This window comes from Athene noctua, chromosome 1 (assembly GCF_965140245.1).
Source record: "Athene noctua chromosome 1, bAthNoc1.hap1.1, whole genome shotgun sequence".
Taxonomy (NCBI): domain Eukaryota; kingdom Metazoa; phylum Chordata; class Aves; order Strigiformes; family Strigidae; genus Athene; species Athene noctua.
The window spans coordinates 28,897,938-28,924,279 of NC_134037.1; the positions used below are offsets into that span (position 1 = coordinate 28,897,938).

The 26,342-nt window shown below is 35.8% G+C and overlaps 1 protein-coding gene across 1 annotated transcript in view; it reads right to left on the bottom strand.

Annotated features, from left to right (window-relative positions):
- Positions 1-26,342, bottom strand: part of COL21A1 (collagen type XXI alpha 1 chain) — a 111,456-nt gene that overhangs the window by 48,511 nt on the left and 36,603 nt on the right. The window contains exons 6-14 of the mRNA XM_074922489.1: positions 24,531-24,704; positions 20,971-21,048; positions 18,621-18,629; positions 17,063-17,146; positions 14,649-14,711; positions 4,850-4,903; positions 3,895-3,948; positions 1,303-1,356; positions 391-444 (exon numbers count right to left, since the gene is read on the bottom strand). Coding sequence (XP_074778590.1) covers positions 391-444; positions 1,303-1,356; positions 3,895-3,948; positions 4,850-4,903; positions 14,649-14,711; positions 17,063-17,146; positions 18,621-18,629; positions 20,971-21,048; positions 24,531-24,704 — 624 coding nt within the window. The remainder of the gene's footprint in view (positions 1-390; positions 445-1,302; positions 1,357-3,894; positions 3,949-4,849; positions 4,904-14,648; positions 14,712-17,062; positions 17,147-18,620; positions 18,630-20,970; positions 21,049-24,530; positions 24,705-26,342) is intronic.

The following is a 26,342-nucleotide window of genomic DNA, read 5'->3' on the forward strand; positions in this document are numbered from 1 at the left end:
GGAGAGCAAAGAAGAGCTGAGGACTGAACCACCCCACACTGCTCCCCATTCCCCATCCCATGAAGGACTGAAGTGAAACCTGGGAAAAAGCAGGGTGGGGGGAAGGTGTTCTAGTTTTTGTCTTAATTTCTCACTATTCAAACCTATTTTACTTGTTAATAATTAAATTAATTTTCCCCAAATCTAGTCTGTTTTGCCCATGATAGTAATTGGTAGGTGATCTCCCTGTTCTTTTCTGGACCAAATAGCTTCTCCGTTTTATTTTCTTCCCCTGTACTGTTAAGGAGGGGGAATGAGAGTAGCTGGGGTGTATCAGGCAGCCAGCCAACCTCATCCCACCACAGATACCGATAACATTTTGCTTTATTTTATGATTATAAATTTACTTGCCTTTTTTCCATATATTCCTGGCACTCCTTGATCTCCTTTAGGACCCCTTTCTCCCTAAACAAAATGTATGTGAATATATTAATTTTTAAAACAGAAGTCATTATCTATAGATATATACACAAAGCATACATGTATAGCAGAGATAAAATAAAGCCAGCAAAGAGCTCCAATATAAAAAAACATGCTCAAGACAATAAATGAAAATCCTGAATTTTCCGAGCTTTCCTAGGAAAGAAGCCCAGAATGTCCAACAGGTCTGGTGAGACAATCCACAGCTCACAGGCTTAATGCATCTATTTTCAATGGAAGGCAATTTGAGCTTCTGGTTGCTTCAATACAGGTAGGTACCTCAGTGAAAATTCAGCTCTTTGAGAAGTGCTGCACTCTTCTGAAGATCTTATTTGAAAAGTTTAAGCCGAAAATTTTGAAAAACTAAGAAGTAAATTCAGTTGAGTACTAACACAGAAGAGCAAAAGATACGACTGATGAAGTTTTGGGGAACATACACGTGAAATAACCTCATTGGGTTAGACCAGACCTATCCCTCAAAATGCTGTCACTCAAATTGAATAACTTTAAGAAAATTATATTATTATTTTTTACTTTTTTTTTTTTGACACATTATTTGTGATGAAGTGTTTAAGTAGTGGTAAAATCAAAGTTCGAAGCAATTAATATAGAATGTCATAGAAGAGAACAAAAATTAAAAAAACAGGCAGTTTCCATTGCTCCATATGTATGTAATTAAGTCCCATGGCATGTGTCTTCCTTCAGTTTCAGCATCATAGCTATTCATTTTATGTAGTTCATCAAATGCACTGACATAATATTGTATATAAACTTATTTTTCCTTTAAACTACAGAGCAAGCTGAAACACATGAATATTGAAACAAGAAATACATAATTTCAACCTTTGGTGCTGGCATCCCATGTAATCCAGGAAAACCAGGTAGTCCACGGTCACCCTAAAACAACAAACATATTTTAAATCTTTATACTGAACATAGTAGTAATATACTATAACATTCATATTCTCAATGATCAACAAATAGTGGAAAGGCGTTATATATCACCATATCAACTACATAACATTGGTATGATGACTGGATAGAGTGTGTTGTTTAAACAAGATTCAATATATAAAAGAAAAAAATGAAACGATCACTAATTTTTTTAGAATAAATTTTACTGCCATCTCTCAATAAGGCTTATGGAGTTTCAAAAGTAGCAATTTTAGCTTTAACAAGAAGAAAAAAGCTTTCAAAAAGAGCTTTGAAAATCTCTGTAGGAGCTATGATAATTCTACAATCCATTCGTCATTCCTGAAGAATAAGGAAAATCCCTAAATCTGAGCTAGCTTTGCTCCTGCCTCTTACTGAAAACATCAAAGACCTACTGACCTTATCAAATTTCTCACCTGCTTACTCTGGATGACTGAAGTACTAAAAAATAAGGTATTAAGTATTTTCTCTAAAAAAAAAAAAAAAAAATGAAACCAAAATACACCAACAAAACAACTTTGGCACTTTTACAAATGAGTTCTCATTTCAGTGGAAGAATGAACTCACTTTGGTAAAAGCAGTTGGCAATCGAAAGCATAAGCTAAAATGTAAGTTATTTTTATTGTCCTCACAGGTGTCAGACACTAGGAATTCCAAATCTTTTGCCATTGGTACTGAAAATATTTATCTGACAATTTGTCTACAAGCTCCCTTGAGCAGTTCCAATGAGAGGCTAAACTATAACTTGGCACTACCTGACTTGAAACGTTAAAAACAAGCTTAGTTGTGTGTTTTAGTAGACAGGATCTACTTCACTCAGGACAAAGAGCCAATCACCAACTCATTTTGGGACAATCACAATGTTTTCTCTCTGTTAATATCTACTCTAGATAAACTTTATATTGAGCAATGTATTTCAATTTTTAATACATTTCAATCATAAAGGAGGAACAGTAAATTATGCTCAGGAAGTTACTTTACATAATATTTCAAGTTCTAAGACAAAGGGTAAAAGAAAACATGTCTCTGGCACTTATCAAAACCATTCATGTCTAAGCAGATTTGGAGAAGTCTGTCACATATTCACAGAAGATAGGAACACGACTGAAGGAATGATAGCTTGTGGATCAATCTATCAAAGTATCTCTCAAGTGAGTTTTGAAAACAGGCAATGGAATGGAGCGCAAAAAATCAGCAAAGCTTATAAAATAAACACTTCATGTATCCATTACTTCTTAATGAAAAAGAATGGAGCCTCGATTTCTGCTCAGAAGTGGTAATTCAATTATTGGATAAAACCTTGGCAATGGAAACAGTTTGAAATTAGTTACTACAGAAACTTTACAAGTAATGGGATGAAATTAAGGGATGAAAAATTGGGCTGAATCATCAGGAAAAATATTCTAACGGCAAGACCTATTTTACAATGGAAGAAGTTTGCTAAAACGGTGGTGGAAGCCCTACTTCTTGGCACATTTTCAACAAGGCTGGACTGAGCATTAGGAAATATTCTATCTGTCACAACCCTGCACTGCCAGGAGAATAGAGTTTTTCATCTTCATCTTTTCATTTTATCTTATTTTCTGCACATGGCCCGATACTGACTGATCAATTAGATTAACATCTAACATCAGTCAGATTAAGATGCCTCAGAACACAGAATTACATTTATCAGCTTTAACCATGCATTTGAGAATTCTGCTGAACAGTGATGAATATAAGGACCTGCTTTTAACATTGGGAACTTCAGAAGAAGGTAGTTTTACAGTAAAATCTGTTTGGGGAAAAAAAAATGTTTGTTTTATAAAAAAGGCTTTGAAGTTTTAACAAACAAAAAACAAGATACATTTTTATTACAATGAACTTAGAACTTTGCTAAACATAGGGCAAAGGTGTGAGAGAAGGGTGGACACAGATATTTACATATCAAGAAGACTTGCCAATAGCCAATGGCGTATACGGGAGATACAGATTTAAGTTTATCCTGATTACCAGAAGAGAGTTATATATAAGCTTCCACATCTGTCTGCAGCTCCAAGCTACTGGCTACACCTCAGATAGAATTTTTCTGCAAAAATCTTTGGTTTCAATTAGTCAGTGCCTTCAGACAAGTGCCATCCAAAAACTCCTACCTAGATCATATGGATGCTCACTTAAAGAGAAAAAGGATGAAAAGAGACAGAAAGTCCGTCCTGACAGATGTCTGTATCCTGCTTCCAGGTATCCATACCTAGATAGGCTTTCTAAATATAAATTATTCAGTGCAATAAAGGTGTCACTGGCAGTGCTAAACCCTATATAAACTTTATTAAATAAAGCAGACCTGATTCAGAATTGAAGGAACATTCTCAATTTAGGACTCTCATTCCTTATTACCTTTTTAGTAAACAATTCTCACCAAAGCCTCATGTGAAAATAATGATATTATTAACTGTACAACCAAAAATGATAAATGGTAGGAGTAAAATCTTTTTATCTATTACTTTTTTTTTTTTTTTTTACCTTAGACCCATCTTTCCCCGGTTCTCCCTTGATACCTGGTAAGCCACGTGGTCCCTAAGAGAGAAAAGTGAAAACCAGCTGAAATACTAATACAATCTGATACAGAATGGGACACAGAAATGTAATACAACATGACCCAGGGACTGATGTGTCAGCTGGCTGGTCACAACATCTTGGTTACAAAAGCAGAAGCAAGCATGAAATGTACCCCGCATGTATGAATATGGCACACTATCATAACCCATGACTAGGAAACACCAAAACAATTCTTGGCTCTAACCAAGGACCACCCCAGGAAAAAAGGAAATCACACAGCCTGTACTAGTCCAGAGATGTCCCCTTCCTTTCAAATGTCTGTCAGACAGCCTTCACACATGCCATGTTGCAGGCTCACTCTCGGCTGCTCTCAGATACTTAATTCAACAAATTAGTAAATCCTCGACTATCCAGACATGCTGGATCATGCCACAAGTAAAATACAGCAATGGTTTCCAATAACTGTGCCAGTAAGGGCTACTAAATTAATATAATGAACAAATAAAAAGAATTCTCCTGGGCTTTATCAGAAACCTTCTTTTGGACATGTGAATTGTGGGTAATCAATCACCATGACAAGGCTTCAGATCACTGTTAATGATTCTTAGAAAAATGGAAGGAAATACTGTTTGGCTTCTGGATCAGGATGAAAATGTCTAAGCCCCACCTGAGCCCTGCTCCTACAGGCCTTACCAAGCAATGATTAGATTTGCAGCCTAATTGTTAGCCCACCTACAAACCCCAAAGCCATGCGAGTTCCCAAGCAATTCACCCAAGGATGGCTCCTGAGTTCATGACATCCCTTGAGCCCTTTTCAGTCTCCACACCTCAGCTCTCAGTCACAAACAATGGATATTGGGAGAGATTTGGCAGGATTTGTCACAGATTTTCAAGTTCTAGGAATGAAACAGAAACTTACTTGAACTCCTGGAGTTCCTGGGATACCTGGCATTCCTGCTGATCCCTGATATCCCTAAGGAAAAGCAACCAAGACTTGTGACTTTTCGTAAGTTACATTAACAAATTTCCAAACACCTATTTAATGAAAAAACAATCCTCCTGGTTACTAGAGAACTGTTCTCACAACGTGTTAGGTCAAATTTTAGTAATTGCTATCAAAATCATATATTTGAGATTTAGATTTCGGCTTTCAGAAGCTTTCATCTCTGCATCTGAAGTGTGCAGCCTCCACACTTTATGATAAAATCCATTATTTTAGAATTGTAACATGAGAATGTAACAAACACATTGTTTTATCCTCTACTGGGGGGGGGGGGGGGGAGAATAAATTAACCCACATATGTAGACACTTCTTTTATCTCTCTCTCTCAAGAAAAATAGCTGAAAAATGCTAGCACTTATGCAGCTAGTTTTAGAATATCTCTAAATAATAAAAATTCCATTCTCAATACTAAGCACTTACCTATGAAATTGAAGGTATATAACAGGTATGCAAGTAAGAAAATAATTTGAATGGCTAGGACTATGAAAAGAAAGACTAAATAATTCATGAGTTGAAAAGAGAATTTCAGGAATGCTTTACTAGAAACCAGTATTGGCAGAACAAAAGAACGTTTACAGAACCCAAAATATATGCCTGAGGTTGTTTTGGCATATTGGATTCAATGAGTACAGCAAAGATGGCCAGTTTTTATGCAAAATTAACAAGTGCTTTAAAAGAATCCTTTAACAGGCGCAAGTAACTGAAGAATAGGAATTTTACCTAGCTCCATTAAAAACATGTCATTCCAATGGACAAAATGAGCTACAAAGAGGTTTTGTGGGGTTTTTTAGCAAACATATCAAACAAGAAGAGAAACTGTCCTATACAACTCTGAGGCTATTTGGCTCAGAGCTTTCAACAGGCAGCCCAAACTAAATTTGATAAATCCCATAAAATCGACTATCCCATTTCAAATAGCCAGAATTTGATCTTGCTTGGAACTGTACGAAATAATAATCCTATCTCTAAATGAGTTTTGGTCTTAAAAACTTAGCACAAAATTTAATGGGAGTATTTCCACACTGGTAAAAAGGAGCTATTAGAACCTTTTCAATACAAGGAAGGCAATGTGTATGGCTGATTTCTGTAAATCAGTCAGAGCTTCCTGGGAATAATAAACAGAGCTAAAATTATTTGCTGGGTCAGATACAAGAGAGTACTTGCTGTGCCCTCTTCCCAAAAGACATTTGAGCAGGTGCCCAAAGAGCCAGCTGGTAATGTTTAGTATAGAAATAAACAGAATTCTAGGTCTCTGTCATACATGGATCCTCTATGAAGCATTTCACTGTTAGTGCTCAAGGCAATTCTAGCAAGACCAACTTTAACTGTAAATGGTGTAGCATTCCCATATTGCTTATAGGCCTCCCGGGTAGCTGAAACAATTTACCGAGATAAAAAATGCCTTTAAAAGTTTATCCCTTTATTTCTTTTCCAAAAAAAGCCAAAAAGTTTGTATGACTTCCTGTAGGATACAATTTTATACAAATAAAACTTTATTTTACATTTTATATCTCTGAAATGCAATTTCCCTTCCTCCTCCTTCTGAGTAGGGGAAGAAGTAGAAGAGGACAATTTCCTGGCTGAACTGAATTTCAAAATTCACAAGATGAATGGAGAATGGCAAAAGAGTTTTCAGGTTACAAAACTGAGTATTTAGCTTAGAGCTAGATCTTGTAATGTGATTTCAAAGCAAATCAAACATACAGTCAGTGTGTTTGTTTAACGGAAAGCTGGAACAGAGAAGATTCAAAAGGAAATTCACAGAAAGTCACAAAAATCAGAATCACTGGTACAAACAACTTAGCAATTGTTTGGACAAGTTAAAACCACCTATAAAGTACAAAAAACCCGCTTTCATAAAAACTGAGCAAAGACAAAAAATGTCTTTGTACTACTATTCTTTTTGCAGTACAGATCATCGATCTATATGCTAATGCCTATATTTTTTTTGCACTAAAGTCAGCTTTTCCTTAACCCCAAATCCCTCAGTAGGAGTATGTATGTAATGCATACATACGCTCCAAGAACAGGCATGCCTTAGCTGGCATTTTATGTAAAAGGGACAGAAGTGACAACTCCCTTTTCAATTGACACAGACGAGTTTCAGGACTGAAGGTTCCCTTTCAAATAAGGTGAAAGCACTAAATTTGCCACCAAAAAGTTTTTATTTGGACTTGTCTCATGATCAAATTTTTATTTGGTCTTCTCTTGTGAACTTTTCAGAAGACACACAAATGGTGTGAAAATTATTACAGCTAACCCAAATTTGGTCCTCAGTTTTGAATCCAGTTGCCTAAACATAGGCAGCTCCTGCCTTTTGAGATTCTGTAGACACCCACCCAGTGTTAGAAGATAGTGGCACAAAATATTTGGGAGGCATTCAACCTTTTGAAGCAGTGGTGTGGGCCAGACAAAATAACTTACACCATAAGACCCCACACTTCTTGGAATATATTAGATAAATATCTGTTGACTAACATGGAAACTAATATGTACACATATAAACACCAAATGTAGGTGTTTTAAACTACAACGTTTTATCAATGTTGTCACTCAGCATTACTCCACAGCACTTTGTTTATATTATCATTGATTATTTTACATCAGTGCAACTGAAATCAGGATTATACAAAACCTCCCTCTCAATTTCTTGTGGGTGGGAACAGTACTGATAAATTTATAGTGCCAGAAAATCTGTAAAGGCAAAGTGATAAACAACAAGATACTGAGATGCTTAGTTTTGTACCAAATGGCTAGGTAATTTAAAAAATTACAGATAAAATGTAACTTTTGAATTTAAAGAAAATAGCAATAATTTACAAATAATTCTAACGGAAAAAGTTGACCAGACTTCTTAGGCCAAAGAACTTACATAAAGGACACAGACAAATTAGCAATACTGTCACCATCAGTGAATTAAAAGCCTTGCTGGAAAATGAAAGTTAGTTACCTGTAAGGGAAAAAATGGAGCAAGAAGGACATATGACAATTATTAATTCCAAAGAACCTTTGGGTGCAATAGCAGAGTAAACCTCAGAAGTGTATATTCAATGCAGTTGCATGCCTTAAGGACAGAAGTTCAGACAGCATTCATAGGTGTATCACATCAGACAAAAATAAATTTTTTTAAAAAACAGAGGATGTACTGATAAGGCAATGACAACTGCCACTGCACACTTCCTTATTGAAACGCTTTTGGATCCACCAAACAACATAAATGACAAAGGCATGGCAACAGGACTACTTAGGAAAGACAAGGGAGAAGTAAACAAGCTTAATTTGGCTAGGAAATAACCAAGGATCAACAGTAATGGTCTAAAGATATTTCAGGACTGTAAACACTAAGTAAACAGAACTATTTAGGGTGATGTAGCTAAGCATAATGGAATTCAACTGCAAAAGAAAAATTTAACTTGATTTTAGGAAAACATCCTGACAGCGAGGTCTACGGACCTCTTGTGGAAGTCACTTGTGGAAGTTCTTTAGCACATTTAAAACACATTAAAGCATTAGAAGATAAGTTTTTGAACCCTCTTCATAAAATACATTACATCTTAAAGGACAGAAATTCTTGTAGCTATTCAGGCACATATCCATGCCCACACGACCTTCTCCCTCACTGACAATATCAGTATTAGAATCCTGTGAGGCAACAGAAATGTTAGAAAGTACCTGAAGTATTTGAATTAAGTGTTTTAGCCTTTCTCTAAGAAGTTGTTTATCATTTAATGTTTTTGCCTCAGGTCCTTCCTCCTCCTCCTTTTTTCCCATCCTGGCCCCTAACAACCTTCTCTAACACCTCACTATGCCTGTACTCATCTGCCTACTGTTTCTCTTTATCCCGTCCCTTTGGACATGTGCATCAGTCAGGTGGTCCTTCCCAGCAGGTCTGTTTGGAGTTTGTGCTTTACTCCTTTCTCTGGGACTTTCTTAAGCAGTGGTAACAGAAGCTCAGAACAAATGTCATTTCCTCTTCTGTCCCTCTGTTAAATAGCATGGCTCCATAGAAGGACTCCTCATGGCATCTGCTTCTGCAGGCTACCAGAACTGTCTCTGCAGTGAATACCCTCTGTCTACACGTATCAAAACATGAAAATAAAGAGCAGATCCAGCATTAGATCACAAAGGTAATTAAATGCAGCTTTTATCCTCCACCATAACTTTGGGGGTGACTCCTGACCAAATATTTGTAATCACGTCAACATTATTATGGGAAAAGTACAGAAAAGAGTTTTCATTGCCTTCTCTGTTGCCTTTTTTGTGCTTTGTTTTGTTTTGGCCTGTTTAATTCTTTCTCCATTTGATTACACTTCCTTCCATTGGCTACTCCATCATATGCCAAGGCTTTCACAGCTCAGAGCCACTAGCAGTATATTTTGCCTCAACATGATGTTCTGGGCTCAAATACCACAGAGGAAAAAAAAAATCAATCAAGGTTATTAAATAAAAGGTCATAAATCCATCTTAAAAAGTTCCTGAGCTTCAGTCATCTGGGAGATGGGATGATGTATGAAGGGAGTATATCTTCCTGCTCACTGCTTAGATTGTTCACCCTCATCATGTGTCCTTGGCCACTGCTGAAGACAGTCATACGGTCTTTTGTCCGAAATGTACAGCTGTATGCAACACAAGTCAGCATCAGGCATCTCCCTGATTTCAAAGCAGTAGGTCTCAGTGAAGCCATTACATGACTGTGTTAGACATAATGGAGCAAACATACTTCCTCAAAGAATAACAAGGTCACAGTGTTGCCGAGGAATATGTATTTTTCTGGAATTGAGAGCAGCATTTTACAGCTGAATTATCAACTATATCTGTGAAAGTTTCCGGAGAAAATCAGCTGCAGAGTTTATATCAACTTAAATCCCCAGGTAAACCATCCAATAGCACAGGCAATCCTATGTATACATGAAACTACTACCCATTTCTCTTCCAAAAGTACTGTTGATATAGCTGGTCATTGCCATTATACTAAGTTCATCACAAAAGAGTCGGCCTTCAGTTGGTCACCAAATATTATTAAACTCAAGGTAGTACAGCTGTAATAATCTTCTACAGATTTTAAAAAAAATACTGGAATGATCAGAAATTAATTATTACGTGAGGCTTTGATACCTTATGAAATCTGTATCTGGATATATCAGTAAAGTCAGTCTCACCAGATTATTTTAAAACTGCTTATTACTTGTGGACACTGTAAAAACAAGGCAAATGGTTCCAAACTTTCATGAATGGAACTAGATGGAATACTGGAAAATTGTCCAGATTTGTCAGCCACGTGGTTCAAAGTTAAAAATTGAAAAATGAGTGCATTTTTTCCAATTTTTTTAGCAGACCGATAACTTATCACCTCTATTAACCACAAGTGATCACTACATAGACTCTGTTCATTTATTTTTCCCCTTGAGTTTTTCCCCAGTACGTATAAAGCATCTTTTAGAATAAAAAATGGCTTTGTGACCGCACAGTCAGGCTGCTGAGCATTCTCAGGGCCAGCAACCACTCCAGCTGCTTCTTTGTGATGAATAATGGCCATAAAAATGAGTTTCAGTTCAGATTTTAATGCTAATTGTGCTTATTTACTGGTGCTATTTCTCCTGACAAGACAATTTAGTCATTTCAGGTCCCAAATTATATTTATCATTGAAAAATAAAACGTATTTTCATTACTTATTCTGCTTCTCACTTTTGTGCTTTTCTCCAGTTACTTTAACTGATCTTTTCTGTATGTATCAAGAGTATGGAAAATAAACAGAGGTGGAAATTAAAGGGAAAAAACAAAGAACATATAAACAAAACTATTTAAAAAAATTAAAGAATGACTGAAAATGAGTCATGTTTATGTTCATTTCCCCAAATATTACAGCAAGCAATTTTATTGGGTAACACAAAGTGAAGGATAATTTTCTGGTAATATTGAAGATATTCATGGTAAAAATGTTGAATTTTCCTGGACTAAAACTAACTTTAGGTGCTACAACAATGTAACCAGCCCACAAACAATAAACGCAACTTTCTTTGATTTTTTACTTTAAAAATCAGTTACATACAGTAACATATATGCATGCTTAAAACCTTTCTCAGAGGAATAAACATTTTGTTGACCAGCTATACTGTCCTAAGAAAATGAATACCAGATAGGCAAACTAGAATAACATTAGAGAAGAACATAAAAATGTGTTTGGGAACAGAAAAGACTGACTTTCCAGGAAAAACTTTTCATGCAAAAGCCATTTGTTTAAACAACCCTGACTACACAACTACCTGTAAGCCTATTGTCCTTATCTCAGTTAAGAGCTTGCTTTTCAGAGTCCCCCGGGGGATTCAGCTAAAAAGATTCATATGAGCAAAGTTATCTCAAAAGAAAGAAAATCACTGACAGCACAGAAAACGTGCAAGTCATATTAGCAAATAAATAAGTAAAACAGAAAGCAAAAGACAGAGAGAGGAATCTGTTTTCCCGCACAGTGTATCTAAAGGGTCTCCCATCATTCATGGCTAAAAGCTAGCCTGGAAAGCACTCAAGAATCTACTCTAAGGAACAGTAATGTACTGGCCAGAGCTGTAGATGATCTAATAGGCTTGCAATTATGTCCTTACAAAGAACAAGTGCAAAAAGCTACAGCTCACATTTAAAAAAAAAAAAAAATAAATTAAAAGAGTCAGTTAATAAAGCTATAGAATTTAACTGTAAGTGCTTCAAATAACATATAAACTTCAGTTCAGCAAGATGGTAAAATCTCTCCTTTATGGAGACTTTCTGATTCTCTTCTAATCATCTGAGATACTTTTGTTAATCTTTTTTATGTTCAGAGAATGCCCATCTATGCACATTATGACTCATTCACAGGAAAAAAAAAAAAAAAAATGCCAGGTTACAAAGTTACAGAAAGACTACAGTATCAATTTATCTCTCCTTCATGATTCACACTGTTGCAAATTGCAGTGCTTATGGGAAGATATATAGGATTGAAGTGGAAATCTGTTAATACAAGTATGAAAAAGTCATAACAAACTGTTTCTAAAACTGTTGCAGCTGACTGGACACTTCAGAAATAAAGTCTTAATCTATTTTTCAAAAGAGAGAATGGAAACTGACAGTTCCCTGACAATATCCAGTCCATTCTGGCTTCACTAAAGCTAGTACAGTATCACTTTATATCAGAGTTAGCTGGATTAAAGACAGCTCTGCTACACTTATCCATATTGCAAGTCTAAATCTAGCAATTGGTATGGTCAAACTGTGATGGACACCTTCTCCCATGCAACTCTGGTTGAGACAGTTTGTACACCTGTCTTTGTATAGAAGAACAGGACTGATCTTCAGAAGCTTAAACACCATCAATGATCAACTGAAAAGTTATTCTGATTAGATCACACTTCCCCAGCTCAAATTCCACCCATTCCTATTTTAAAACCTGTATTTTCATGATGGTATCAAACCAAAATGTAGTATTTTATAGTACTAACAATTTCAACTCAGATTGGTTTGTCTATTTCTAGTTCCAAGAACCTTTGAAGATAACAGCTATCAAAAGCTGTTTAAGACAAAACCAAAAGTATAAAAATGTTTTTATATCACAGGAAAAATTAGGATCTTTGCTTGTGGAACTACTGACAAATTTATGTACTCACTGCTCTCCTGGGCCATTAGGGCTACTATGCCCAGGTATCAAGTCCCATATTTTAAAACAGAGACATTTTCAATTTTTAGAAACAGTTGCATTTCTTGTTTTCAGTGCCTATTTTTTTTTCCTATCAAATCAACTCTGCCTCCAAAAGGAATCACCACAGTTAAATGAACCAGCTGCTATCCCTGAGAAAAGGCCAACACGTAACTAAGCAACAAAATAGGAGAAATGTGAACATTTTATAATGTGTAGCATGGAGCTTTCTTTTTTTAACTGGTAACATTTATTATCCTTACAGCATACACACTTCCAAGGACTTTGAAGCTCACTGTTTCCATCTTTAGCTGACACAGAAATGCAATGGGTTACTAGTATTAAAACTTCTTAACAAAAATAGAATGTTAGGTGTTTTTATGCAGACAAAGTTGGTGGGTAGTGCCTTTTTAGTAGGAATAACATCCTAGAGGTACCAAAATTGATAAGCAAGGGCAGACTTGGGAAAGATTTGTGGTTATAATATCCTCATGAAACTTTCCACAGGACAGAAAATCTGCTAAAAGAGTGAAGATGAAAGGTGCAATCCAACCCTATGTTGCCCTTCTGTGAAGTCTCTCTAGTTTGTCAAGTATGGACCAAAATGGCCCAAAATAAGTTCCATGTCTCAATCAAACCCATAGACTACTAGTTCCTCAAATCCATAATCCAATGTTTCTTTCATAAATACTTTCATCTTCTCCTCACTCTTCACTTATATTTTCAAACGTTCTGGGACATCTTCTTGTATGTATAGTCTCAACGGTATTTAGGACTCCTCCCTAATTGTATTTTCAAGACATGATACTTACCTTCTCTTCACCTTCACCATGGAGATTTCAAAATAACACTACAATCTAAGGACTCAACCATAAAATTTAGTCTTTACGATAAGTATGAAAAGCTACAATGAATTAACAGTTTCTAGTACGTACATGCAATTTCCTTTTCCTGCTTTTGGTATCCAAGCAGAGAAATTATCCTCTTTCCAGAAGCAAATTATTTTTAATGCTCCCAACTATCTTTTACCTTTTCCTTTTTCTTTTTTTTTTTTAATCTAAATAAAATAGCTTCTATTAATAAAATAGTAAGCAACATCAGAGGCCACATTCTTAGAAAAGAAACATAGGTGGCCAAGTCTCCCAGCTTTTGGCCTGCCTTCTTTTAACACACCAGAGGCACATGCACACCACCACTTCGGTGATAAAGAGAGTGTAGGCTGTTAACAAAACCTTACTCAACAGACAATCTTGGTTGTCATATCACAGAGGCTTCCAATTAGATTCAGAGATCTGATATATTTTTTAATGAAACCTTAGGCTATTTTTAGATATTTATTTGATTTTATTAGATTTTTATGACACTAAAAAATGTTATCTATGAATACTAGATGATCCATTGCCAAATCTGTCATTTTTATTTTAGGGACATATGGTATTCATCTACTTTCTTCCAGTCTTTACCATGCATACCAATGGAATGCCAGCTTGTAAGTAAAATCTAGGGTAAGAGAAATATACAGGTATTTTTAGGATGTATGTTTTAACACATAATGTTTAGAAGTGCAAAATATCTATATTTTTAACACTGTATATGCATATCTACATATTTTGGTGGACTACTTGAGGCAGCCTAGAAAGAAATTAAATGAATCAAGCTTAAACATGAGAAGAAATCCCTAAAACCAAATAGACAGGATTTTAGTGCCCTAAAGTGCTTTCTAATGCAAAGATTGAAGGTCAGAAAATGATAACTGCTGCAAACTGATGCAAAGGCCAACAGGAGCACTCATAGCCTGTTCTCTGCTTTACCACAGTGCCTACATATCTCACACTATCATATTTACAATAGTTTAGCTGAAACAAAAATACTACGATAAACATACTCATAAAATTGTTACTAAAATTGTCAGATAGCACTTAAGTGACATTCACCGTTTCAAAGAATAGAGACAAAATAATCTAAATTTGAAAACCTGATATCAAAGTTACATGTTTTTTTCTCTTGTTAGCTTTGCATTTACAATGTATGACTAAGTTTTTAGTACTCACAGGCTTACCATCTGGACCAGGCCGACCAGGATAACCATGATTCCCGGGCTGCCCAGGGTCACCCTACAGAGAAGCAATATGTTAACACACAGAGGATGTGAAAGAGAATTTTCAAATGAGCCCTAATACATTCCACAAAACAGTGGCTGCAAGCCCAGACACCTGCTATTGAGGAGCAATTCCTACAGTAAAAAAGAAATGGTCTTGTAACACCCTCCCGTGGGAAAATTTTCCCTAACTTCTTGTGTCAGAGTTGGAGAAGTGAGCCCATGCTCAGTTACAGTACAAGTTTAGCCCATCATCTCAAATGCTTTCAGGCTTTTTAACATCTTAACAGAAACAAAACCACTTTTTAGCAAATAGATGAAAAAAAACTTTATTAAAACCTTGCTAATTTAGTAGTTCTACTCTGAATAAACCTCTCACCTGTTTTGGCTGAGTCTACTTAAAGCAAAAGCACTGGAAAGGCAGGAGCCAGGATTAAAATCTAGTAAATACTAAAACATAGTAAATACTAAACTCCCCTCCTCACACTTATGGCTGTCTAAAAAGTATAACTATTTTAGATTTCTTCTTCTAAGGCCTTTGCAATTATTTTTATAATCTCTGTTATGACCATGGTAAAGGATAAGAAAAGTAATTCCCCCAGCTTCATATTTATGGTAAGAAAGCAAGAAGTTAACTTCTCACTCATATATTCTCTTAGTATTTTAAAGTTCTCTGTTTGCTTTACTAAAGGATTGATTTGAGCCCAGCAAAATCCAGTAAGACTTATCTATAAAAACATTTTACTTATTTACATTTTATGAAGCAGGTATCACTTTCTTCAGCCTGAACCATCAGCAGACCTGCAGGTCAGTTACAACTGCAGAATTGTTATTAACAAGGAGGACATTGGAGGTAAACAGGAAACTAGCTTCCAATGTGACTGAAAAAACATCTTTTCACATATAAACCACAGAAATGTAATGCAGCACTAAATGAGAAAGGATACAGAATAATGCCTCTTTAGAAAAGCATAACTGTCACAATTTTTTTAATTAACAAGTTATCCAGAATTATTATTGTCCAAATTAATAAGTCCAAGTTTGAAATTTGAGTGAAAATAAATTTGCTTTCAAATATGCTATCTAAACAAATGAAATTTTATGCCTCTTACTTGAAAAGGTTAAAATATCAGTTACTTGTATTTTTAAATTGTTTTAATTAAATTCCCTGTACTCCATTAATTTCACAAACACACAAATTAAGTTTAAATTTATACGGTTCCAAAGTCCAGTATTCAAAACCTAAGAAATACTATAACTAAAATAACCTATACAATATTAAATTGGCTTCCTTTTCACTCTTTCTACAGTCTTTTGTGTTAGGCACCATCTTGTCACCTGTATTACTGAGCTTTCACAAAACAAATATACTGCAGTGCAACTGAAACATTGCACGTGAAGCAGGGATCTAAAAAAAAATTGTACAGGAGGCTACCCTAATTCTGACATTTCAAACTTTTTTGTACTTCACAGGATGTGGCTTTCACTTTTTTTTTAAATGATAAATACTTTTTCTCTCTCTTTTGTCTGATATGCTAAAGAGAAAAAAAAAAAAGGTAAAAGACTGCAAAAATTCTATTACATGAAATAATCATGATCTCCATCTTGTGGATTCTAATTTTCCCCGATTAGAAACCCTTACCACCGTAGCAAAGAGCCCTTTGACCTGAAGCACCTGCAGATGACTGCTGACCCCTTATATAACGAGAGTAGAATTTTTTTAATCATTTGCTTAATGAAAGACAAGAGGTTTGGGGTTTTCTTGCCTGACCTTGTAAGGCAAGCTAGTAATTCTGGAAGCACTGCTTAGCACAGTTATTGAGAAAGTTAGTACAGTAAAATACTAGAGATTTGAGTTTGCCATGTTAAACAAGTGAAACTCGTTTGGTTCTCATTTTAATCCTTCACTAACACTGAAGGGAGGTCATCACAACAGCTAAGGTGGAACTCTTCCAGTAAGTATCTAGTCCATTCTCTAACAAAGAAGGAAAAAAACTCTCTCCGTTAGAAGACTTTTATTAGCAAACCATTTCATTCTCAAACAATTCACAGCGCAAGATCATTGAATCAAGCAAGATCATACTGAAGAGTAGCAAGGAAACACAATTTTACATCCACAGGCATTTTCCTTAATTAATAAAAGATATATTTGTGTATTATGAGTTATGGCACCAAAACCTGGGCTTGAGGATCCTAATCACTATATTCATGCACTGGAAACCAGAACTAGGAGAACCTGTCCCCTACTGTTTTAATCTGCGTGACTATGCCTGGCCAACATAAGATTTGGGGGGAAAAAAAAAAAAAAAAAAAAAAGAAAGAAAAAAGAAAGTTGTGTACACTCGATAAGTCAGAACAGAAACTTACTTTGGGGCCTGGAGGTCCTTGTTTTCCTGGCGGGCATATGCAGGGGGCAGGCGTTGAGCCTACATCACTAGGGCCATTCATGCACTACCAAGAGTGAAACCAGCCATCAATACACATGACAAAAGCATTCAACAAATGTATCCTAACTTTATACAAAACTGATTTTCCTCAAGTTGCATCAGCCCTTGTTTTCACTCCTTTTTTTCAGCTGGAACTTCTGCTTACCTGAATATTGCCCTTCAATTACTTTGTGTACATGAATTTATCGTTTTACCCAGAAGAAAAATAAATTAAAAATTAAGTGCCAATACTGGGCTGATATCTGAAACAGTTTGATTTTCCACAAATATTGTGTCATGTAGTCTGATAATTTAAAATCTGGCAACATGTAAAACTCTTCCCCTAAACTAACTGATACTCATCATTTAAGTGTGATCAATTATCAAATATAACTATTTAAGTCTGTAAAAAGAATCTAGTAAATATTATGTATAGCATAACGGCCACAACTGACGGGCATACTATCATGTGTAGAGAGCCTGAAAAGAACATAAAGACCAAGACTCCTACCTCCTGTGCATGTGTCCCAACTACGAAGTTATTTGAGGAAAGGTGGGGGATGGCTGTTAGCACCAACTCCTACAAGTCACTAGTCCTGGCCCCCAGGGTGCCCAGCTTCCAAAGACCATGAGGTGACCTCCTCCAAACTATGCTCTCTATACAAACAGCAGTAAACACTAAACCTTGGCAGATAACGTCACCCTCTAGAATTTGGCGCAGGGGGTGGGGGGGTGTTACATATTTACTTCTCACCATTAAGACCACATGATACCCAAATGTTTTACCAAGACAGGCAAGAGGAATGATACTAGATCAAATCTATTTGCCCAAATTCAGCCACACAATTCAGTGCATCTGTACTAAATCTATATGCTAAAGTTAGATTCAGTGGATTCTTTTTCACCCACAAAGTTCTTAGAGATATGGGAAAGCAAGTATTTAAGAATCCAAGATACAAACCCCCCCAGATTTTGTATTTATTATCGAAAACACTTTCTATAAGATTTTACTCATATTTCCTAAAATAATGCAGACTTTTTACAATGTTCTATGAATGGAATTCTTTCTCAGGGTCAAATGCTTGGTCAAAACACAAATCCACATTTCCGTTGTAATGGTACCAAGTGGAGTTACGAAGACGATTAGGGAATCTATCATACTAAGCCTTCAAACAAGCTCCCCTTCAGGGAGATTAGCATGATGCAGGTAACAGCTACCTGACTGTGCATATTCCCATTCACTTTGCAACAGCATCCAGTCCTGCAAATAAGAGCAATTGAATTGAACCAGGGCAAAAAATCAGGCCATTTATCCTAACAAACACGTGTTTCTTTAGAAAACATAATTTGTCTACTGACTAGAGTACAAATTATGGAAATACAGCATTTTTAAGCTTAGCAAACCTCTATCCATTTTTCAAAACAAAGTGTACATTCCCTAGAATAATAAGTCAAATACTACCTTAAACTGAGTTTGAGCAGTTTAGGATTGAGCCTACCTCTCCGTTCTGAAACAAGAAGAAACACAGTTTAAGAGTACAGCAACATTTGTAATAAGCAAAAGCCATTCACTTGTAAACACTACCAAAATCAATCATAAATTTAGGGCTGTAACTGTCAAGGAATTATAATTGAAAAATTTAGGTTTTCTCAGACTTACATGCAGCTGCTATCAATGCATATGAATTTCATTTCAATTAAGGGTCTTTCAACAGGAGCTACCAGTAGCAATTTTTAAAAGGCAATGACAAAACAGAAATTAATACTGAACTGCATAATAATTTACACACTAGAAGTTTAGATTTGGGTCAAACCTTTTGCCAGGAGTAACCTTTTGTCAAAAAAATCCTCTGCTTATTAATTCATGTCAGAAAATATACCAAAATATATTCCTAAAATCTCTGATCTCTGAATCCAGTATCTGGGAAAACACACAGCAGCACAGAGGCAAGGCTGGCTTTTTCTCACTTTCCTGTGTGACTGCATTAGGCTCTGCTATCAACTGAATTGAGTCTTCCAATATCTGCAACACCACAGAACAATCCATCCCCAAATATTTCAGCATATCAACCATTAATATGTCTGTCTTAATAGTTTAGTAGCAACCATGTACAGGAGTTTTCTAATGCACAGTCACCACAGACTTCATACACATTCTGTGGAGAGAGACAGCTTCTTTTGTATTCTTTTCATCTTAGGCAACCTCTAGAGAAGATTATCTTTCTCCACGGATCACAGAAGAAGCTTAAAATTACTACACAGCTAGGTATCTTTGGGAAAGGGGATGAATTCAAGCTGTAAATAGTACATACAGCCTCTGCTTATTTCAGGACCTCTAATGACACAACCACACTCTGACAGAATACAACCACAAACCACATATTCTTCCTTGGAGATCATCCAACATTTTTTATTTTCTGAAAGAGTCCAGAATTTCATGGATAAAGTCCAAATTTAATTTATAACAACAGCAAGTGAAACTAAACCGGCAAAAAAGCAATCTTTTTGCTTGGGTTTCTTGCCAAATCACAGAGAATGCAAGATATGATGGACTTCTTAGTGTTTGCTTTCTCGATGCAAAAAATTTTTTCATTTGTTTACTTTTCATATCCTACTTCTGTTTTTTAAAGAGCAAAAAGATACGTGGTGCAGTTAAACAGCCAAATACTAAATTTACTTGAGGATTTAAAGCTAACTTTACGAAAGTGTTCCTGAACCCATTAGTTCTTGACACATAAAGTCAGATTTCAGATCAGCTAATAATCCAGCCACATACTCATTGCTTAAATGAAAGCTGTGATTGCAATAGACACACTGGCTCCAAAGAAAAAGAAGAAAAACAGACCAGCTGGGGGACTGTGCAAGTCTGAGAAAAATAAAATATCTGGATGTTGAAGATTCACAGGTTTTATTTTCAAACTGGCAAAATGGTCCTAATACTAAGCCACATCACTACATGAGGAACATGGGTTTACACAGTAAGACACTGGTGTCTGATTATCTTTAGTTCAGTTTGTTTTAGACACCAAACACAGGAGGACATTTTGAAGGAAACTGTACATATAAAACAATCTCTTGCTTATATTTTGAGATGGCAGCTGAATACTTTTGAAAAACTGGTTCCAACTGTGTGTCATGAATGGTTTCCAAATCTGTTTACATGTGTTTTACATTTCATTGTATAATTAACTGTAAGTAAGAGGGCAAAGGGTAGGTCAAAGGATCCCCGTAAGATTCCTAATAGTGTACACGAATCATAAAATCCTGAAGATCATTTTATTTTTGTCTTATCCATAACATCACAAACTCTTGGCAACACATCAATTAATGTGATATTTAACAGAGACATCTGCATAGATAATTCTGATAGGAAAAGGTGATTTAAAAATACAAGTTTCTTGGTTATGCACAAGAATTTCAGACATTATCTGACAAGATCTTATCACCTGACAAGAAGTATATCAGACGAGAAATATATGACCTAGCAAGAAGTATATCAGAGAAAAAAAGTAATATATAAAGTATTTTACACTGCCATAACCTAGAAGTTTTATTAATTTATAATGTTTAAAATCTTAAATTTTAACAGAAGATTGAGATTCTTCTATACTGCTGTCAAATTTCCACCATCAAGTATCTAAACAAAGAAACCTTTTAAAATACTTTTGTGCAAAAATAAGGTTGAAAACTGATACGTTCTGTGTCACTTGATACTGCACAGGTAACAAGCATTTGTCTGCACCAGCTGAATCAATGTATTATTTATTGTAAGAATTCATTGAGACAGCCTTAAACAGTGATTTGTAAAATATGTCAAGTAGTCCTCAAAAGTTCATCTACCATACTCACAAATCCTGGGATCTCACAGACTGTTTCTCGTTTATTTTGCTCTGGGTCACAGTAGATCCGCAGTTTTTGTATATCAAACTATAATTCAAAACATAAAAGACCTTCTTTAGAGAAAGTGTTAACAGTCTGACACTAAATGAGTTTATACTTTTCTTAAATTATATAACCCACAAGTTTAAAAAATGAAAAAAAAATAAAAAGCAAGAGAAACTGGAAGTCTGTGTGTCCATTGGAGTTAAAAATGAATTAAAGATATAGAAACATTTTTAGTCAGGCATATAATCACAATGATTAATACATTCAACCAATTAAACACTCTGTAATGGAATTATTTAAAGAAAAATAATCAATCCAAGATTTTATTTCTAAATTAATAGAAATCACCGCCCCTAATTCTTGACAATAAATCCAAACACGCACAGCACGAATTACACTGGCTGCCAGTATCACTGGGAATCAAGTTAGAACAGCACAGGCAAAACCAGCCTTTTCCTTTTAACCTTAACAGTCATGAGATGTTTCTACACTGACCTGTCTCTACCAGATATAAGATTAATAAGCTTTGCTGAAGCATCAGAAGGCATCTGTGACACTTTAAAGAACTTGGTTTAGAGTTTAGCTGTATGACGTAAAGCTTTAAAAAGCAACCAATAAAAACACTGGCACCAGGTAAGCAAAAGTTTGTGCCATTCTGCTCTGTCACTATACCGAAGAAAAATGAAACCACTGAAGTCAGTTTTTCTAGCATAAACTATCATCACTGCAAAGAGAAAAAAGCCCTGTTACACTTATTTGAAATCACAGACTATAAATTGGACTAGCAGAGGAAGGAAGCACAGAAAATGGAGTCTGTTAATACCATGCCTAGTAATATGTGTTTTCAAATTTAAAATGTCTACAACTCACAACACTTAAGTACGTACACAGGTTTATCATCGCTCTACTGGAAAGCACTTCAGCCAGTAAGATACTAATCAAATTGAGAACACTTGCAAAATATCACTAGGAAACATTGAATCAGAACACAGAAAGAGAATGAAAATTCACCAAAGAATCTCTGAAGAAGATTCTTGTATCCAACTCTAATTGATTTCTTTCTTAAAGGATTTCAAAATACCTTTTCACTGAAAGGTGGTATGCAGATTCATTACAATATTTCTCTATAATCATAGTTTAAATAGAAATACACTGGAAAAGTTTGACTGTTAATGCTTTGCAAAATGCATCACAGTCCGAGAAAACGGACAAAAGAAATACCATTTTAGATTATAGAGATCATCTGCAAATACAAAATTGTTACCTGAGGCAGATTTTCTACTTTTTTTTTTTCTAGTCCACTATCAGAAGAGGATCTTGTACAATTCAACCTTCCTAAAATGTTTTCATTTTTATTTTAGATAACGTCTTGTTACTAACACTCTTTTACTCAAAAACTGTATTACCGAGAATCTAAAATTTATAAAGTCCCATTTCTGCAGTGATTTAGAGGAAAAAAACAGACACAAAAACAACAAATCAACCAACCCTCTAATCCTAGAATGCACAAAACTATAAAAATGGGATAATACTGCACTGACAGAGAAAATGCATGAGACAATTGATTACAATTCTGAAATCTCTACTTTCCTTGCAATAAGTGCTTAAAGCCCTGTCAGAAATCTGTGACAAACATTCAGTAGTTTTCACAAAGGGGTACTTTAGTATACGGACAATGTTACCACCAGAAATGCTGAGTCACACACAGTACATCATCCAAGTTTCCATATACACTTTTAGTAGAACTGAAGCTTGGCTACAAATGCACAAAATTCTGGAGTAACTGAGTAAAGCCATCTGAAGATGATGCAAAACACATTAAAATATTTTAATAGGAGCAGTAAGGATCATGAAATTAAGAGTAAAAAAAAAAAAAAAGCATTGCTTTTGAAATAACTAGAAGTAACATCTATTTATGTAATTCAGTGTTTCATACAATGCTTTGGCTTGGAAGGGACCTTAAAGATCATCCAGTTCCAGCCCCCCTGCCATGGGCAGGGACACCTTCCACTAGCCCAGGTTGCTCAAAGCCCCGTCCAGCCTGGCCTTGAACACTGCCAGGGAGGGGGCAGCCACAGCTTCTCTGGGAAACCTGTGCCAGTGTCTCACCACCCTCACAGTAAAGAATTTCTTCCTTGTATCTAATCTGAATTTACCCTATTTCAGTTTAAAACCATTACTCCTTGTCCTATCACCACACTCCCTGATAAAGAGTCCCTCCCCATCTTTCCTGTAGCCCCCTTTAAGTACTGGAAGGCCACTATAAGGTCTCCCCAGAGCCTTCTCTTCTCCAGGTTGAACAACCCCAACTCTCTCAGCCTGTCCTCACAGGCGAGGTGCTTCAGCCCCCTGATCATCTTCATGGCCTCCTCTGGACTCGCTTGAGCAGGTCCACGTCCGTCTTATGTTGGGGCCCCCAGAGCTGGACACAGCACTGCAGGTGGGTGAGAGAGTGGAGCAGAGGGGAAGAATCACCTCCCTCGACCTGCTGGCCACACTTCTCTTGATGCAGCCCAGGATACGGTTGGTTTTCTGGCTCATAGTCAGTTTTCCATCCACCAACACCCCCAAGTCCTTCTCTGCAGGGCTGCTCTCAATCCACTCATTGCCCAGCCTGTATTTGTGTTTGGGATTGCCCTGACCCATGTGCAGGACCTTGCACTTGGCCTTGTTGAACTTCATGAGGTTTGCATGGGCCCACCTCTCAAGCCTGTCAAGGTCCCTCTGAATGACATCCCTTCCCTCCAGCATGTCGACTGCACAATTTCTTAGAACTGTTTCCATTACTATGTCTAATTAGTAATGTCATTACCACACTGTTGTAAATATAAGGAAACAATCTATTTAGCCAACATCTGGAATACTGTCAACATAATAGTCTTCACCACTGGTTTACACAGCCTTTACTTATACAGCCTCAAGTTTTAACCAGCTTTTTGGCATCTGCAGTGAACTGAAGGCAAAAGAACTTTAATGTTCCTCAGAACAGAGGAGAACCTTGGTACAGGGGTTTTCAGGGGGGGCTTCCAGCACAGCAGAATCAAACCGTGGCAGTTTGAGTATCAAATATTTGCAGTATGACAGAAACAGAGTTGATACATCCTGTATTTTCGTGATAAGTAGTGATGAGAAATTTCATCAAAATTTTGTTCTCTCCCTCTTTTACAAGCATAACCCATACAGTGATGGAAGGAAAGTATATGCAAGTGTCAAACACAGAGGAAATCCCCTGCTTTGAGATAGTTTCCCAAATTTTGGAGACCCCATTGCATCAAGTTTGTGTTTCAGCAAAAATAAATGCCCCTTGATGTCAGTGAGACCAATTAAGCACCCACCACACAGGATCTATCAGTTGTGCTGAGTCCTCTTTACCATATATGTTCCCTCTTATATATTAAAATTTTGAATATTAAATTTCAGCCCAGTGTGAATTAGGAGAGTAAGTTCCAGAAAACAGAAGGCACCAATGCAATGTTAATCTACAGCAGAATTTCTGAGTTATTGTGGTTTTAGCATATGCTTACCTGTACAGTTTCTTCTTTTCCAGAATATTTGCCTATTTGGGTTAGGCCACTGATGTAAATACCTAAAACAGGATGTAATGGCTTCATTTCAGTTTCTTGGCCATCTATATACAAAGTTACAAAGTCTTCTGTTACTAAGAGACGAATTTGATGCCAGCCTTCATCAAACAATGTCTAAGAAAAGTGAAGAAAACAGAATTGTTTAAAACAAAACGTCTTCAATTTAAATAACAATAAAACTGCACTTCAACACTTAAAACTACTGCTAATGCTAAGTAATATTATAACTGAGAAGACGGTATTTGGTAATAATTAATCCTTATTTCAGAATTATTTTATAACTCACATAGATTTTTTTAGTCTGTGATCTTGAACATGATCAAACTTGTATTTGTTAAAAATATGAAACCAGAGGCCTTTTGTTCAGCAGTGGCTTACTGTCTGAAGCACTTCAGATCTTAAATCATAGTGAAAATGAGTTGGTACCTGAAAGTGTTTCTACTAAATCTCTTATGAAAAAAAATCTTAAAGACGACATGATATTGGCAGACAGAACACAATATTGCAATGAATAAACCAAATATTACATTCATAATCTCACAAAACCTCAGGTTTCTAAAGCTTAAAATTTAGTTTAAACCAGTAATAGAAAATGAGAGATATCTTTAAAGAAGTATTTATCTCACCTGCCTTAGAAATTAAATTTAACATGGGAACCTTCTTGAGCCTATCCATTAACTTCAAAAATAATCTAGCTCTTTAGCCTAGCCTAGCCTAGATGCTTATCTTTTATATATCTAAATTTAATAGATATTAATTCCACACTATATTGGTATACATAAAACTGAAACATACATTTTTCAGTATGTTATATATCTTTGTTACCTTTTGCAGACATAAACAAAAATTAAGTTTACTTCACTTAATAGTATACACCCTTAGATAGCACCTCTGTTTCTATTTTGTTTTCATTTGTAGATTGGGTTTATAATTTATTTACAATGGCTCTCATTACAAGATAAAATAACCAACAGATCAGAAAATATAACATTTCCATTTTCCTGAGTAGAAGTGATAAATTATCATAAAATTTTATTAAATAAAAAGGTTCATTAAAAGCATGGTGACATTTATAGTATGTTTAGAGACATAAAGTTCTAAAAAGGGCATAAAATCATTGTTCTCCACAACAGCAACACAAGCATGGAGAAGCACAAAAGAAAAATAGCAAAAGACTTTTCATGGTGAAGTTTATGGATACCTGGGACTGCAGGAGTAAGATTGATCTGTCAACTGTAGCTGCCAGAAACAATTAAATACAATTTTCAGATTGACTTGAAACTGAATTTTCTAACAATTTCCAGTAAATCAAGTTTAACACTGCTCCTTAAAAAAAAAGTAAAATTATTTCACCTACAAAGAACTATAAAAAGGCAGAGGAAATTTGGAAAGAAAAAGTAAAATTCTCCATCCAATAACAGAAGAATAAAATACCTCTCCCTAGCAAAAGCTTAGTAGTTAAGACCTTTTCTTGGACAGGAGTTCCTCCTTCTCAGAGGATTTATATTTCGAATTCCTTCAGCCTGAATTGGAGTAAGAATTTGGACGCAGGCTACTGCTTCCCAGAAAAGTTGAACCCACTTGACCATGAAGCACTCCAGCAGTAAATCTTTGTCTGCTGAAGCATCCCTCTTTGTTCATTTAAATAACACTGCCTGTGGCGGGAATGGGAACCTCTGGGTTGCATACTCTGATACTGCTACAAAGGCAAGAGTAGAGATATTCAATCTCCTCTCACCTACAACCAAGACA